A 17,783-nucleotide genomic window follows, 5' to 3' on the forward strand; every position below is an offset into this window, starting at 1 on the left:
GCATGTCTCATTCAAGGGGAAGATGAAAAGATTAACTTAGGGATTTGCTTATCATAATCTATTTAGACACAGTAAATACAAAGGAATCCAGTGAACATACACTTTTTCATTGATCATTGGTTTTACTGTTTTGGGTTCTTCACCGGTTTGCCTGTGATTTCCTTGATAACCTATTGGCTCCCTTGCTGGTGTTTTTACTTGAGCCTCTCTTTTTTTTTTTTTTTCATGCTTTGATTTTCAATAGCAATGGCATACTGTGATAAAGTGAAATTTGGGAAACCTATTTGAAACAGTGAAGTTCTTACATTACTGTTTCATCTGTTATAATTCTTGTCTTTCTGCTTAACAGCCACATTTATGAATCCAGAATTAGGAAATATAGTGACAGAAGATAAATTGTCTGCAATACAGGCCTATAAAACAAAGCTGGCAGTCATTGGCGAGATGCTGTCTCGAAGACACATGAAAGTAGCGTTCTTTGGAAGGTAATGTAATGTAATGTTCTGCCAAAGTAACTTCTTAGCAAGTGTCGCCTAACGCCTCCTTAAGCATTAGTGAACATTAACTTCACAGATCGTGCACAAACAACTTGAATGCTAGATCTGTTCATTAGAGGCCTGCTCTAGATGGAAATGTCCAGAAATTCACATTGTAATTTGTTAATTTGCTATGATTTGAGTACCAGGCTCTGAGGAGTATAATGACTTTGGAAGAACATCCCATTTTTGTGTTCTTTTTCATGCATATGAGTACATCCCATTTAAATAAAGATCTTTTGCCTTTAAATGAAGATAACTTTTCTATATGTTGGACAGTATGTTCTTGTTACCCATATACTCCCTGGACATACAGGTTATGTGTAAAATAACATTCATTCCTTAGCGTCCCTCCGGACCGGACCAGGATTGGACTGATGGGTTGTGCTCGCCTACCAGCAGGTGGAGACTGAGAAAAAACTCTGACTCTAGAGAGCCAATAGGAGCCCTGGCCATGTGACCTTAGCCTCAGTATTTTCTCAGTCTCCCAGCAGGTAGGAAGTGAGCCCATTAGTCTCTCTCCTTTTCTCTTTAGATATTACAGATATTTGTGATAATTCTTCTGTGCCTGGAATCTTATTTAGAGGCTTGACAGGGTTTCCTTTCTCTTCTTTCTTTGACAGCCTCGGGGGTGTTAAACTCGGGTGTCTCGAGTCCACCCCCCTTCCTCCCCATCTCCCTGGCTTAGCAGGGAAGGGCCGTCCCTTTCTCTGGAAAGGTGTACCGTCTTTGGGAGAGGCAGCCACTTTTAACAGGTAGCTGCTTTAAAAGAATTAAATCAAATAAAAGGAAATTCAAAGAAGCAGCCTTTCTTTCCCCAGACTTCTAACGAGCAGGCAGCTCCAGTGTTTTATTATGATTGAGGGGTTATAAAAAAAAAAAAAAACGGAAGAAAATAATTCAGTATCTGTGACTTTAAACAGCGATTTTTCTCGTCAGATTTAATTTCCTCCATTTTCTTGCGTTTTGGCGGCGGCAGTTTAAACAAATGAAAAAAAAAAAAAAAAAAAAAAGAAATGGGCGAACCGCATAAGCGCGGCCACCTGTTTTTTCCGATATGGCTTAAAAGTTCAAACAGCTGCTGTCGGTCAGCGTCGCGCAGTTCACGCAGCCGGAACGTGTAAATTTTGCTCTCCCTTCAAGGTTTCTTCGGGTCCGGTGCTGCCTCCAGTTTTTTCGGGGCCTTTTTCGCCGGCTGTTGTTTCTTCGCTGTTCCACTGGGCTCCGCTTGTTCGGAGGTGTCGGGCGCGCTGTCGACGATCGCCACAGGGCCAGTGGAGCGAACGGCGGCCATTTTGTTTCTCCCTCCATCTTATCAGTCGGGGATCTCTCTGCTGAAGGTAAGGCTGCAGTTCATAGAACAGTTCGGCTCCAAGATGTGTACACTTTTGTATGTGCTGAACGGCGTATTCTAAAATGCTCTTCACATCAGCAGGCAATATTTGGTTGAAAGGGGGCTCCTTTCATATATGAATATATAACAAGCTTTTCTTCTTTTAAATTTCTATGTATCACGGGGCTGTTAACACTAGTTTTTTCTGGTGCTCAGTCATTTTTCATTGCCTGGTGGAAAATCTACATCTTATCATAATATCATAATTCATTTCAAGCATTTTCCTCAATAGCTGTAGTATTATACAGTGTTTTAAGAACTTTAGAAACTTTCTCTATAGGCATAGAGTAAATTTCTGTCTTTCTCATTCCCTGGTGAATAGGACTACATTGTCTAAGAGTCAATTGATTGGTACTTTGCAATTCTGACCATAATATATTAGTTCCTTTCAAGCATTTTACTCCATGCCTATGATGTTATATAGTGTTTTAAGAACTTAACAGACACTCTCAATGGCTGTAGTGTTATACAGTGTTTTCTTTTTCCGACTTTAAGAAGCCTTCTCTAGAGGCATACAGTATATTGTTCAGATGCCATGGGGATATATCAGCTCTTTCATATTCTCTGAGGGACAGTCCTGTCTACCAAGCTCCCAATCACTCAGCTGCCTTAGCAGGCATGCTTTATTCATGTCTTCCCTTCTTTTCCAACTGCCTTGAAGCCTCTCATTTTTCATTTTAGCTTTCTTCTGGTTTTTACAGGACATATGGTCACTTAGAGAATAAAGTCATCCTTTCACTTAAAGATAGTGGACGGTCCTCAAACCATCTACTCGTGTTTGTCTCTACTCTATCAGTTCAGCATTGGCAGATTATAAACATCCTGGTTTGGTCCAGTATGCCTATACATACCATCTGCTATCTCTTCCTCTTCCTTAGAGACCTGATGTTATATCAAGCTTTCTTGAATTCAGATACAGTCTTGTCTACACTGCCTTCACCAAGTGGCTGTGGCACAACTTCACTTTTTTCGTTACAGGTAATTTCCAAGTTTGTCCTTTTTCATTTTCATTCTATGCGCCTTCACTCCAGAGTGTTCTTTCAATTGGAAGGGGATTCACTCACTTCCTGTGTATTTATACCATAGGTACATAAGTATGGTTATGCTGGGTAAGGCCTAAAGTCCATCAAGTCCAGCATTCATATCTAATGGGCATAGGTACATAAGTTTTGCCATTCTGGGGAAGCTCAAATGTCCACCTTTCTACAGCCAGAACAGCATTAAAGAAAAGAAAAAAAAAAACAAAAAAAAAACCTCTCACAAGAGTATCGAACAGAAATCTCTGCTCCAAAAGCAAGGCTTTGCAGTAATTCTGCAAACTAACGCATACAATATTTGCCATGGCTGTTCACCACTAGGAACACCGGGGACCCTGGGCCTAGGTTCGGTGTTTTAACCTGAAACAAGCTCAACATTCATATCTATTGGGTGTGAGTCTGGTACTACTACTACTACTTAACATTTCTAGAGCGCTACTAGGGTTACGCAGCGCTGTACAAATTAACAAAGAAGGACGTTCCCTGCTCAAAGGAGCTTACAATCTACATCTCAGTGAGGGAGGACGCATGACCGTGGTACGTGGATTAGTGGTATGTGGATTAGGGAGATCCAAGAAATTACAGGCCGGTGAATCAGACGTTCATACTGGGACAATTTTTTTCTGTCCGGAGCGTACTACCATAGCTGGTGGACTCCTATATTCAGAACTTTCTATATTCAGAACTTACCCAACTATGGAACGCCATAGAGATAGGGTTGGAGTTTGTAGCCCTATTTAACTGGTGTCCTTGGTCACCCTTCCTCTTCTCCTCAGGATCCAGAGAATGGCTAGTTTTTTGCTTATGCATTAACCGGTCATTTTCAGCAGTACTCTCTCTTCCGTTCTTTTATAGATCTAAGAGGATGTTCATTGCGCTCTTAGGGTCATTTCATTCTTACCTAGACGACTGCCTAATTGGAGAAAGTCTTATCAGCAGAGTTCTCAGGTCACGCACCGGGTGTTGCATTTCTTACAGTCTCTAGGTTGGGTGGTGATTGTAGCCAGGCCTCTTATTTGATCTCTCATTTGATCTCTCATCAGATATCTCTGATTTTCTCTTTGTTTAGTCAGGTTGGCGCACAGTCTTTTGTCTCCTCTGCAAACACCCCAGTTTATATTTTTCTTGGTGACCTTGGGCCTTCGGCCATTTCCTCGCTCTATTCTGCAGAATGCAATTTTACTTTCTAATGCCCAAGAAGGAATTTTCCTTCATCCTATTGCGAATCTCAGGGTCATCAATCGCACTATTTAAGTGTCATCTAGTTATCTCAAGAATCTTAGTTCTGTCATTGGGATGCTTCGTGCAGTACACTTTTTGGCAGAAGCTTGTTTGTATATATTTTTTTTCTGGGGGACCTCAGCAATTCGTTTTACCTTCGGGTGAATTTTGTTTTCCCTACTGACAAACAAGGCGGAGAGAGCTATGTTGGTCCTTGCCATGGCAATGGGTTATGTCATCCGCCAAGGAGGAGTTAAGAGTATACTCTTGAGTTTGTACTCATTTTTTCTTAGTTGTGTCACCCTGCTTTTAGGTGAATGGACTCTCATTTTTTCAGCCTTACTTCCTCACTGCGACACTTCAGGGCTATCTCTTTTTGCCTTCAGGCTCACGAACATTTCTTGCTTCTTCCGTTCAGCAACAGTCTTGACGGAGACAGGGACAGATGCCAACGTCCAGCAGGGGTTTTTCAGCCTTCTTTATGCGTTTCTTCCATCATCTCACTAGGTGTTTACGCAGAACCAAGGCACCCTTCTACATCCGGACCCCCAGTCACTCAAACTTATGGCGTGGTTACTGGGTCTGCAACATCTTTGATATTTTCGCAGGAAGTACTTCAAGTTTTAATTGCTTCCAGACAGGAATCTACATTAAAGTCCTATGAATCAAAGTGGCGACGGTTCACTCTGTGGTACTCCTCTCGCCACTTCATTCCACAAACAGTATCCATTTTGCATGTTTTGGAATATCTTCTGCATCTTGCGAAATCTTGTCTGTCTTACTCATCCATTAGAGTTCATTTGGCAGCTCTATCAGTGATGCATGATACTGTTGACAACCGCACGCTTATGCAGCATCCACTGTCAAAGCGGTTTCTTAAAGGAGTCCTGCACCTGTACCTCCCGCTTCGTCCACCAGCTAGGTGAACTAGGTGAACAGACTCTTAAAGTTCTGTTTTCTAGTAGCCATAACTTTTTCTATAAAGTTTTCCTCTTCAAGCAGTGTTTCCCAGTAGCCATTGCAGCAAGTAGATCTATGTGTGGAATACTTCTACGGTTGGTAACTTCTTTTCGGTCTGCTGTAGTTTAAAGTTTTCACCTTTCCCAATCGGGTTTTTCTTATTGGTTTTGTCCTTCTAGCCAGTAGGCGTAAAAGTTTTTCATTGTTTCTAACCCGCTATATCGCGAAGGATCAAGGAAATGAGAATGTCTATTTCTCTTCTCGCTGAGAGGGCAGTTCCACAGCGTATTACAACATATTCCACAACTTCAGAAGCGGGCTCTATTCTTACTACGGCGATTTTTGGTGCTCTCGGTGCACATTGGTAAGTTGGCAACTTAGTCCTAGTTTCATTTTATTTTGCTCATTGGGACACACTACATGTTAGTTGTCGCCAGGTGGCCTATGCAGCATGAACATTTCTCTGCAGTTTTCATAGGGTCCCTCCCTTCAGATTACTGCTTTGGTACTTCCCATCAGTCCAATCCTGGTCCGGTCCGGAGGGACGCTAAGGAAGGAGAAATTAGATCTTACCTGCTAATTTGCTTTCCTTTAGTCCCTCCGGACCGGACCAGGCCCCTCCCATGTTCTCTCTACTCTTTAGCTTCTTTTATTAAGTAGGAAGTGTATTCAGTAGGAAGTGTATTCATTCCTTTACGATTCGTGGAACAATACTATATATATACAGAACTTTACGTGGTCTATACCACTTCTCTGGTGGTTGCTGGTGAGCTCAATTGCTGGAATCTATCTATAAAACCTTAAATACGCCATACCACTTCTCTGGTGAGAGTTGTGGCTGAGCTCAGTTGCTGGAATATCTATAAAACCTTAAATATGATTTACCACTTTTCTGGTGAGAGTTGCTGGTAAGCTCAGTTGATGGAATATATATAAAATCTTAAGTGAGCCATACCACTTCTCTGGTGAGAGTTGCGGGTGAGCTATATTATGCGTGAGCCATACCACTTCTCTGGGGAGAGTTGCTGGTGAGCTATATTACATGTGAGCCATATCGCTTCTCTGGTGAGAGTTGCTGGTGAGCTATAGTACAAGTGAGCCATACCACTTCTCTAGTGAGAGTTGCTGGTGAGCTGTAATACATATCGGGCCATACCACTTCTCTGGTGAGAGTTGCTGGTGAGCTCTGATACTTGGCATTGCCGAGTGCTTTGTGGCTGCTAGGATTCCATACGGCACAGAAGGTCTTTCTTTCTTTCCTGCTTTGTTATTCAAATACTGAGGCTAAGGTCACATGGCCAGGGCTCCTATTGGCTCTCTAGAGTCAGAGTTTTTTCTCAGTCTCCACCTGCTGGTAGGCGAGCACAACCCATCAGTCCAATCCTGGTCCGGTCCGGAGGGACTAAAGGAAAGCAAATTAGCAGGTAAGATCTAATTTCTCCTTATCACCCACTTGTGTTTTAGTCTGATGTAACAAAATTGATAGAGGTAGGTGGCATCTTATAGACTAACCCAGGTTTGTTGCAAGTTCAGCTCAAATTTTTAACCCCCTAATTAATATGCATGAGAGAGCTTTGCATATTCACTATCTCCATTGTATGCAAAGCTAGGGGATATCCTGAAAATCTAACCACTCTGCAGCTCTCCAGGAATGAACTTGGACAATCCTGGACTAACTTTTAATTGAAGCCTGTGCTTTCAAGGACCACAGTCCAGTTCATCAGATGCATGAAGTGATATAACTTTGTAAGTCTTAAGCTCTTTGAAAATATATCTCAAAGTAGATTGGGAGGAAAAGGAGAAGAGGGTTGAGGTGGGGTTAAAAGTTGTTTTATTGTATGTGGACACTGAATTGTAAATCGCCTTGAGTACTAGCTTGGTGAGGTATGTCTTCAAGTATCATTAAATAAAATAACACTTGAGGAACAGGAGCTTTAGTCTGTTCTGTCAGCAAACTGCTACTTTGGTAGATAGTATCTAGTTACATCTCACTTGACCATTGGAGCTGTTCAAAGGCTTTGATAGGTGCTCATTTTCTTTTCCTTATAGGCCCCCCCAGACCAGTCCAGAAACTCTAAGTTGTATCCGTTAACCTGCAGATGGAGACAGAGGACGGGTTGTTGTGAATACCGCCCGATAAGGATGTGACTAATGATTTTTGAACATTGGACAGTTTGTCTTTTTTGGAGGAGCTAGGAAGGGCCATTATTTCTAAAGCCATTCTTGGAAGATGGATTAAGGACATGCTTACCTGCTGAAATATATGCAGAAAAGAGCACATTCCACAAGGGGTACCTCTTGGGCAGAGGTGCATGTGGTTACACCAGATGACATTTGTAGAGTGGCGACTTGGTCCTCTTTGCACACTTGGCTAGACACTATAGGCTTGATGTGGCTACAAAAGCATATGGCTTTTGGAGCCAGAGTCCTTAGGGCAGGAAGTAATCCCACACACCTTAAGAAGTGCTTTGCTACACTCCACAGGTTCTGGACTGATCTGGTGGAAATGATAAGCAAAGTGAAATTAGGTCGTACCTGCTGAGTTCCACCAGACCAGTCCTGCTTCCCACCCAGTCTTTTTAATCATATGTTTGTTTCATATGGTCATGTGCATATTTTATGTTTGCTAATTCTTACAGTTTCTGTAAAAAACAAATACCTACATGATGCTATATTGGAGTTCAGAAGGAAAAGGTGAATTTCTACAAAGTTTTCATGGCAGTCACCATTGCTTTGTTATCAAAATACTAAAAGGTGGAGTCTGCAGGGAGCCCTTATATGGTGGGATTCACAATAACTTATTCCCTGTCTCCTCTTCCTGGTCGATGGACACAACCACAGGTTCTGGACTGGTCTGGAAGGACTCAAGGAAAGGAAAACATTTTGGAGCTCTGCTGTGTGTGTTCACACTTCTATTCTGCTCTCTTTCTTTTAGAACGAGCAGTGGAAAGAGCACAGTGATCAACTCAATGTTGTGGGATAAAGTGCTTCCTAGTGGCATCGGACACACCACAAATTGCTTTCTCAGTGTGGAGGGAACAGATGGTGACAAAGCTTATCTGCTAACTGAAGGATCAGAAGAAGAGAAGAGTGTAAAGGTATCAGTATCTGAACATTGTGTATGAAGCAAGTTGGATTTGACTGCTTGGATACATAATATGTCTATTCTTTTGTGTGGAACAGAAGAACACTTTGGTTTTTAGTCTGCATCCTGAGATACAAACATCACACAGTTACAATTGTGTTTGCACTGCAATGTGTGTTGAAAACTGGTAATGTAACTATAGTTTTGTGTCTGAAATAACATAATAAAACTTATATTCTACCATATACCTTTCGGTTCAATGCGGATTACATAAATGAAGCTGGTAATTTCCAGGAAATACAAAAAAGATAAAACCTAACTATAATATAACTTATGAATTATTATAGTTTAGTACGAATTTCCTAAACAGGTGGGGTTTCAGATATTTCCGGAATCGATTATAATCAGTCATCTGAAATATTAATTTTTGGACATATTTATCCAGATGCACTGCCTGGTAAGAAAGCAGAATATCAAGTAACTTAGTCCTTTTTAAATTACATATGGATGGAAAAGTAAGAAGAGCTGAAATTCTAGTATCTCTGGATTTGTGTAAGAAAGCAAAATTATCCAAAAATATGATGGTGCTAAGCCATACGCTATTTTATGACTAAAACAAAAAAAACTTAACCCAGATCCTGGCAGGTACAGGAAGCCAGTGAAACTGTCTAGTAGTATTGGGAGACACAATCATATTTTTTCAGAGAATAGATAAGTTGCAGTGCCGTGTTGTGGATGGTAGCAGTTCTTTAGGAATTCCCAGGTAGATTATATTACAATAATCTAAAAGATTAAGAATCGGAGATTGCACTATGAGTCTAAAATGATCTTGATCAGATTATTTACGAATTCGTCTCAAATTTTGCAACAGGATAAATGCTCTTTGAGTTAATTTATTAATCTGAGGCTCTAAAGATAGTTGTTGTCCCAACAGAATCCATAAAATTCTTATAGAAGAGGAAAATGATGTTATCTGATTTATTATCACAAGTTTCATTCTCAGCTTTCGAATGGCTAACAGTAACTTTTTTTTGTCAGAGTTTAGCTTGTTCGTTTTCTCATCCATACTTCTAAAACTGCAAGAGAGTAGTAGAAGAGGTTTGATTTAGGCTGGTAGATGTTTCTCTCGCTTCCCATAGTTCCCTTCCCAGGGAAGACGAATTAGAACTGTGAGTGATCCAGCTGGTATATAAGATAATAGAAAATAAGGAGGAAGAATAGAAAAACAGGGGGTTAAAAAGCAAAGATAGGTTTTTAGACCACATTCCACAGCAGTCTCCTTGTGATAGACATTGTTTTACAGTAACTTTTCTGTTCTTTGCAGACAGTTAATCAGCTTGCCCATGCACTACATATGGATAAAGACCTGAAAGCTGGCTGTCTTGTCCATGTTTTCTGGCCTAAAACTAAATGTGCACTCCTCCGAGATGACTTGGTTCTAGTAGACAGGTAAAACTAATCTTTTTTTTTTTTTCCTTTTTCTTTTTTGGAAGCACCAGTGCACCCTGGAAAGTCTTCATATAACTCAACTGGTAATAAATAAAAATCTCTCTATATAAAAGGCACCACCAACGTTCTAAATGAAGCCTCCAGCCAGAAGTGTGAAGGGGGAGAGAGATCCGGTTTCCCCATGAGTGTCTGCCCCGCCCTCGCTCTCTCTCTAACACAAACAGTGAAGGAAAACACAGCAAAGCACGAAATCAAATCGCTCTTTCTGTAACAGTGAAGGACTCAGAGGGGGCAGGGGAGAGAGGGCAGAAGCCCTCACTATCTTTGTAACACAAACACAGCATAGCAGGAAACTTAACACTGAAGGACTCGACTCCGAGGGGGGAGGGGACAGACAGCACAGGGGAAGGGAGAGAGGGCAGAGGGCAGGGACACACACACTCTCACAGGCACACAGAAGAAAACCTTGCTAGCCCCCGTTTCATTTGCATCAGAAACGAGGCTTTTTTACTAGTAAATACATAAATCATTAAGTTCTCTCTGTCTCTCCGCCACTGCTTTTTTTCTGGTTTGTATTTCTTTCTTGAGCTGCTGCTCATATTTAAAAAGTCTGAAAGATCTTCTGACTTTGCAGTTGTTGTGGTGAATGTAGGTAAGTCAAGTTGCTTCACTGAATACAGTTATACTCAAAACATGATTCAGCAGCTGAAGAACAGAGTCCAGGATAATCCTCAAACTGAAAATTGAATAACATATCCATACTTTCCTCTAGTGCTGTTCATTATTGAAAAGCCTGAAAATGTTTAAAAAGAGTAGAGAGGCTGCAATAGTCATAAGTGCATAAGTATTGCCATACTGGGAAAGACCAAAGGTCCATTGAGCCCAGCATCCTGTTTCAAAACAGTGGCCAATCCAGGTCACAAATACCTGGCAAGATCCCAAAAAAGTACAAAACATTTTATACTGCTTATCCCAGAAATAGTGGATTTTCCCTAAGTCCATTTAATAATGGTCTATGGACTTTTCTTTTAGGAAGCCGTCCAAACCTTTTGTAAACTCTGCTAAGCTAACCTTCTTTGAGAAGAAATCCGCTGAAACACGGAGAACTCAAACGTCCCACGAAAAAAACAAGTGGGTAAAAAAAGTGGGAGAGCGACCAAGGATACCAGAAACTAGAAGATGTTCGTTAATAAGCAACTTTTATTAATAATTTGAAGACTCGACACAACGTCGTGTTTCGGCCGTCAGGCCTGCATCAGGAGTCTGCTTTGCACAGTGCTGCGGAGCAAAAGTAATGGCAAATCTTTGAAGATCCTACAGCATACTCTAGGGCAAAGTATTGCTGAGTAATATTGAAGATGATCCTTCAGGTGTAACGTAATAGTCTTTAAAAAGACTATTTTTCTTTAAAAAAAAGAGAAGGGGACCATCAGTGCGTGCAGTGCTTCTGATGGTCCCCTTCTCTTTTTTTTTAAAGAAAAACAGTCTTTTTAAAGACTATTACGTTACACCTGAAGGATCATCTTCAATATTACTCAGCAATACTTTGCCCTAGAGTATGCTGTAGGATCTTCAAAGATTTGCCATTACTTTTGCTCCGCAGCACTGTGCAAAGCAGACTCCTGATGCAGGCCTGACGGCCGAAACACGACGTTGTGTCGTGTCTTCAAATTATTAATAAAGTTGCTAATTAACGAACATCTTCCAGTTTCTGGTATCCTTTGTCGCTCTCCCACTTTTTTTTACCCACAAGCTAACCTTCTTTACCACATTCTCTGGCAACGAATTCCAGAGTTTAATTACACGTTGAGTGAAGAAAAACTTTCTCTGATTCATTTTAAATTTACTACATTGTAGCTTCATCGCATGCCCCCTAGTCCTAGTATTTTTGGAAAGCAGAAACAGACGCTTCACATCTACCCGTTCAACTCCACTCATTATTTTATAGACCTCTATCATATCTCCCCTCGGCCGTCTTTTCTCCAAGCTGAAGAGCCCTAGCCGCCTTAGCCTTTCCTCATAGGGAAGTCGTCCCATCCCCTTTTTCATTTTCGTTGCCCTTCTCTGCACCTTTTCTAATTCCACTATATCTTTTTTGAGATGCGGCGACCAGAATTGAACACAATATTTGAGATGCTGTCGCACCATGGAGCGATAAAAAAGGCATTATAACATCCTCATTTTTATTTTCCATTCCTTTCCTAATAATACCTAACATTCTATTTGCTTTCTTTGCCGCAGCAGCACATTGAGCAGAAGGTTTCAATGTATCATCAACGACAACACCTAGATCCCTTTCTTATTTCCTTTAACATTTCTGCATCCGTCTGACATCTTGGCCAGTTGGACGGTAGTACACTCCTATCACTATCCTTTTCCCCTTTATACATGGAATTTCAATCCATAGTGATTCCAAGATATGTTTTGTTTCCTGCAGAATTTTCAATCTATTTGATTCAAGGCTCTCATTAATATACAGTGCTACCCCTTCACCAATTCGATCAACCCTATCACTACGATATAATTTGTACCCCAGTATGACAGTGTCTCACTGGTTATCCTCCTTCCACCAGGTCTCAGAGATGCCTATTATATCTAATTTTTCATTTAGTGCAATATTTTCTCTCTCTCCCATCTTATTTCTTAGGCTCCTGGCATTCGCATATAGACATTTCAAAGTATGTTTGCTGTTCCTATTTACATCATGCTTAGTACTTGACAGTATTAATTTGCAATCTTTTGTCTGATTTTTATTTTTATTTAAGGACACCTGATCTGCTACGGTCTCTTTTGCAACTGCACTATCAGGATACCCTAGCTTCCCTGTTTTGGTGATATTTTTGAAAGATACCTTATCCCGAACCATGCGCTTTTGAGCGACTGTCAGCCTTCCCTCCGTTTCTAGTTTAAAAGTTGCTCTATCTCCTTTTTAAATGCCGATGCCAGCAGCCTGGTCCCACCCTGGTTAAGGTGGAGCCCATCCTTTCGGAATAGGCTCCCCCTTCCCTAGAATGTTGCCCAGTTCCTAACAAATCTAAAACCCTCCTCCCTGCACCGTTGTCTCATCCACGCATTGAGACTCTGGAGCTCTGCCTGTCTCTTGGTCCCTACGCGTGGAACGGGTAACATTTCAGAAAATGCTACCCTAGAGGATCTGGATTTGAGCTTTCTACCTAAGAGTCTAAATTTGGCTTCCAGAACCTCTCTCCCACATTTTCCTGTGTCAGAGAATGTGGTAAAGGCGGTTAGCGTAGCGGAGTTTAAAAAAGATTTGGACGGCTTCCTAAAGGAAAAGTCCATAGACCGTTATTAAATGGACTTGGGGAAAATATCACCTCATACCTTATGTAATGATTTTATCACTTCGGGCAGACTGGGTGGGCCATACAGGTCTTTATCTGCCGTCATCTACTATGTTAGGGTGTAAAGAAGAAACAGTTAAGTGAATTCTGTCCTAATGCATTAAGTGGATGTTAGAGGATTTCTTAAGTCTACCCAGAAATATCCCCACACCAGGATAAATGTTAAACCTATGTCCTGCCTCCTATAAATATAATAAGGAGCCTCAGATTCAAGTGGTTGCTGTCCTCTTCAGACTAACAGCATTCAATCAGTCATTGTTTCCTTGTATCGAACAGTCTTTCAGTTTGTCTTCCTTTTTTTTCAGGAATATTTTCTTATGTATATAAAATCACAGATTACTTCTCTGGGATAAGTCACAGACTTGAAATAGTTCCTCGTTTCATAATAATCGTGCCAGAAGTCTTTTCATGCAGTGGAGTGAGAATTACTTTAAGCAACAAGTGTACTCTTTGTGGAGGTGGGGGATGGTGTCCGTACTGGTTTTACCTTTGTGCAGACAAAACCATCTGGCCTGACTGTAATAGGGTTGGGCTGACTGTATTACTGTCTCCTAGAATGTAAATAACTGTTTTTGCTGAGAGGTTCCCTTTTGCTCCTTTGGGCTTCCAGTTTAGTTGGTACCGGGGCAGGGGAATGATTACATTAGGCTTTATTCAAAGGCACCTGGGGATATTTTTTTCTATTTTATATCTTTTCTCAAAATATTTTAACCCAGCCATTGTAGAGATGGTGCTCAGCTGGGAGCCATCCACTGGGTGTTGCCACTGCATGAGGACCAATTCCCTCCTCCCAGGGGGTGGTGAACGCCAGCTCTGCTGCATCCACAGCAGTGGGAGACCTGAGGCAGGAATCAAACGTAGATTTTTCTGCATGGCATGGCTGAGCCATTGGGTTGCCCCAACACAAAACTCTAAAAGTTGTAGAGATTTAGTCAATTGAAATGTTGTTTCAAACAGCAGTTTAGCTTCATTAGTTTGATAATTGTATATTTTTTTGCTAGCCCTGGCACAGATGTCACTACAGAGTTGGACAGCTGGATCGATAAGTTCTGCTTGGATGCTGATGTCTTTGTATTGGTGGCAAACTCCGAGTCTACCCTCATGAATACAGTGAGATTTGATCTTGTTTAATATTAGATTACTACTACTACTTATCATTTCTGTAGTGCTACTAGACCTACGTAGCGCTGTACACTTGAAGATTAAATGTGACTTATTTAATCTTCTGAAACAATAGTCAAAATATGTTAACTACTAGCCGTTGAGCCCGTTAAAACGGGCTATTGGGTCGCCGCTGCCCCCTCCCCCCGAGGTTGCTGCTGGCCCTCCCCCCCCCCCCCCCCCCGAGTGGCCGCCGCCCCATCTCTTCGCTATTCAACTTACATCTCCGGAGCAGGCAGATCAGCTGAGCTCCTGTCGGCCTTCCTTCTCTGCCTGTGTCCCGCCCTCGTGTGACGTAACATCGGCGAGGGCGGGACACAGGCAGGGAAGGAAGTCCAATGGTAGCTCAGCTGATCTGCCTGCTCCGGAGATGTAAGTTGAATAGCGACGAGACAGGCCGGGTGGAGGGGTGGCCGCGGCGGCGACTCCGGGGGGGGGGGGTGTACCAGTGGCGGTGACCTCGGGGGGAGGGGGTGCGGTGGCGACCTCGGCGGTTCCCTCCCCTTCACGCAGTTTCCCTCTCTGTCCCCCCCCCCCGACATCACGTATTGACGCAGGGGCGGGACAGAGAGAGAAGTCTACGCGCATTTGCGAGTGAGTACGGTCACTCGCCGTTTATATGTTTGATACTAAAACATGGAAAGTGAACACAAATTTGAAGGGCTGAAAAATCACGTTGGGAGGGGATAAGGACCTAAAAGTTGTAACTAGAACATTTAAACTGAGCATCACTAATGCATGGGATTATCACCAATTGAGCTTTAGTCCCTTGTGTTGGTGTAGACTGCAGATGAAGCTGTAAAAACTCATCAAATCAGAATCTGCAGATCTGATTGTAAAGGCTGCACTGGAGAATTTTGCTTGGGGCTTTGTTGATGGAAGATAAATTGAGATGGGTAAACCTCTTTTAGAAACGATGCTTCTTCCAATTTCAGCACCTCTCCTGTGCTGTTCAGATATGTCTTGCTCACTACTCTTCCCATGTCAGTTAAGGGGCGAATAATGTCCTAGTGAGAACATCTATGAATGGGAAGGTAGTGGGTCCGGTTGTGTCCAATGTATTTGACATACTACATATTCTACTGAAAATCATAGTGGTACAATAGATGCTACAGCTCCCCCCACTCCCTGAGACCATGTTGTCTTGTCAGTATTATTTAGCTTCTATTCACTAGAAATACACTATCTGTTGGTCACTTAACCCTCCATTGCCCTATGTAAGCCGCATTGAGCCTGCCATGAGTGGGAAAGCGCAGGGTACAAATGTAACAAAAATAAAATAGATACTATTGGAGATTCTACATGGAATGTTGCTACTATTGGAGATTCTATTCCACTAGCAACATTCCATGTAGGAGGCTGCGCAGGCTTCTGTTTCTGTGAGTCTGACGTCCTGTACGTACGTGCAGGACGTCAGACTCACAGAAGCAGAAGCCTGCGCGGCCACATTGGTGATCTGCAACGGCCGACTTCTACATGGAATGTTGCTAGTGGAATAGCAACATTCCATGTAGAATCTCAAATAGTAGCAACAGTGGAGGAGTGGCCTAGTGGTTAGGGTGGTGGACTTTGGTTCTGGGGAACTGAGGAACTGAGTTTGATTCCCACTTCAGGCACAGGCAGCTTCTTGTGACTCTGGGCAAGTCACTTAACCCTCCATTGCCCCATGTAAGCCGCATTGAGCCTGCCATGAGTGGGAAAGCGCGGGGTACAAATGGAACAAAAAAAACCCAAAACATTTTCACATAGAATCTGAAGACTGCTACATACTTTTGGGTTCAAAGCTGTATGATATATTTTGAATTGCAAAAATAGCATTTGAAGTGCTATAAAATTCTCTATTGTGGGTGCTTAAAAACATAGAACGTCCCTGCCAATAAGATCCACTAGGTCTATTCATTTTTCAGATCTTTTTCATCATATTGAACATTATTTTCTTCAACTTATCTTGTATTTGTTTCCTGATGTTCAAATAAGCAGACAATCTTTGTCTCATTTTATTTTCCTGTTTTTAGGAAAAACATTTTTTTCACAAGGTAAATGAACGCATTTCCAAACCCAATATCTTCATCCTGAACAATCGTTGGGATGCTTCTGCAGCTGAGCCGGAATACATGGAAGATGTGAGTGTACAATTCTTTCCTCTCCTCCTCACCAGCTTTAAATGTTTTATCCTCCTTTCCAAAGGGAAGAAGACTTGTGAAATCATCAGATCTGTGTTTTCGGCATTCTTCCACATAACGTTTTTGTTTAGTGTCTTATCCACACCAGATTTTCAGTACATGTTGTTTCTTTTAGGTTCTATGTTTATATGCAGATGTGAGCACGTGTACACGTCCCAAAATAAAGGGTGCGTTATTTCTGTGTGGAACCGTTTGTTATATTTATTCATTTTGATGCAGATTATGTACAAGATATTAACAAATACATCAATACTATTATACAAATGTGAACAGTACCCACCATATAAATAACACATTTAGAAAGTCACTTGATGCATCCACAAAAGAGTATGATGGGAGATACCCTTAAAGTATATTATACTCATTATAATATCATCCTAGATTGATTTTGATAATACTTAAATGATTTCATAAACATTTTCTCTTTACATTGACGATCCTTTCACATCTTTGCTATTCTAGTAATGTTTTGCATGTCTATGTAGAAATTTGTTTTCCCAATTTTGTGTGCTGGAAAAATCTTTACATGATAAATCCCTAGATCTGTACTGTGGAATAGGGCAGGTTGTAAGTAACAGATCATTTCTACTTCATGTTGAGCTGGATAGATCTGAAAAGCCTTTAGCCTTTTTCTGCCTTTCTAGGTACGGAGACAGCACACAGAACGGTGTCAGTCCTTCCTGGTAGATGAACTCAAAGTCGTGGATCGCTCTGAAGCACAAAAGCGTATCTTCTTTGTTTCAGCCAAGGAAGTTCTTAATGTCCGAATGCACAAGGCTCAAGGAATGCCAGAGGCCGGTAAATACATAGTAACATAGTAGATGACGGCAGAAAAAGACCTGCACGGTCCACTCAGTCTGACCAACAAGATAAACTCACATGTGCCATTTTTTGTGTATTCCTTACCTTGATTTGTACCTGTCTTTTTCAGGGCACAGACCGTATAAGTCTGCCCAGCACTATCCCCGCCTCCCAACCACCAGCCCCGCCTCCCACCACCGGCTCTGGCACAGACCGTATAAGTCTACCCAGCACTATCCCCGCCTCCCAACCACCAGCCCCGCCTTCCACCACCGGTTCTGGCACAGACCGTATAAGTCTGCCCAGCACTATCCCCGCCTCCCAACCACCAGTCCCGCCTCCCACCACCGGCTCTGGCACAGACCGTATAAGTCTGCCCAGCACTATCCCAGTCTCCCAACCACCAGTCCCGCCTCCCACCACCAGCTCTGGCACAGACCGTATAAGTCTGCCCAGCACTATCCCCGCCTCCCAACCACCAGTCCCGCCTCCCACCACCGGCTCTGGCACAGACCGTAGAAGTCTGCCCAGCACTATCCCCGCCTCCCAACCACCAGCCCCGCCTCCCACCACCGGCTCTGGCACAGACCGTATA

At 42.2% G+C, this 17,783-nt stretch overlaps 1 protein-coding gene across 2 annotated transcripts in view; it reads left to right on the top strand.

The window, feature by feature from the left end:
- Nucleotides 1–17,783, top strand: part of MFN1 (mitofusin 1) — a 45,175-nt gene that overhangs the window by 4,185 nt on the left and 23,207 nt on the right. For both annotated transcript variants that reach the window (XM_030216890.1, XM_030216891.1), the window contains exons 2-7: nucleotides 350–485; nucleotides 8,083–8,245; nucleotides 9,557–9,681; nucleotides 14,045–14,153; nucleotides 16,220–16,327; nucleotides 17,032–17,185. In XM_030216890.1, the coding sequence (XP_030072750.1) occupies nucleotides 350–485; nucleotides 8,083–8,245; nucleotides 9,557–9,681; nucleotides 14,045–14,153; nucleotides 16,220–16,327; nucleotides 17,032–17,185 (795 nt within the window). The remainder of the gene's footprint in view (nucleotides 1–349; nucleotides 486–8,082; nucleotides 8,246–9,556; nucleotides 9,682–14,044; nucleotides 14,154–16,219; nucleotides 16,328–17,031; nucleotides 17,186–17,783) is intronic.

Source organism: Microcaecilia unicolor, chromosome 10 (assembly GCF_901765095.1).
Source record: "Microcaecilia unicolor chromosome 10, aMicUni1.1, whole genome shotgun sequence".
NCBI lineage: Eukaryota > Metazoa > Chordata > Amphibia > Gymnophiona > Siphonopidae > Microcaecilia > Microcaecilia unicolor.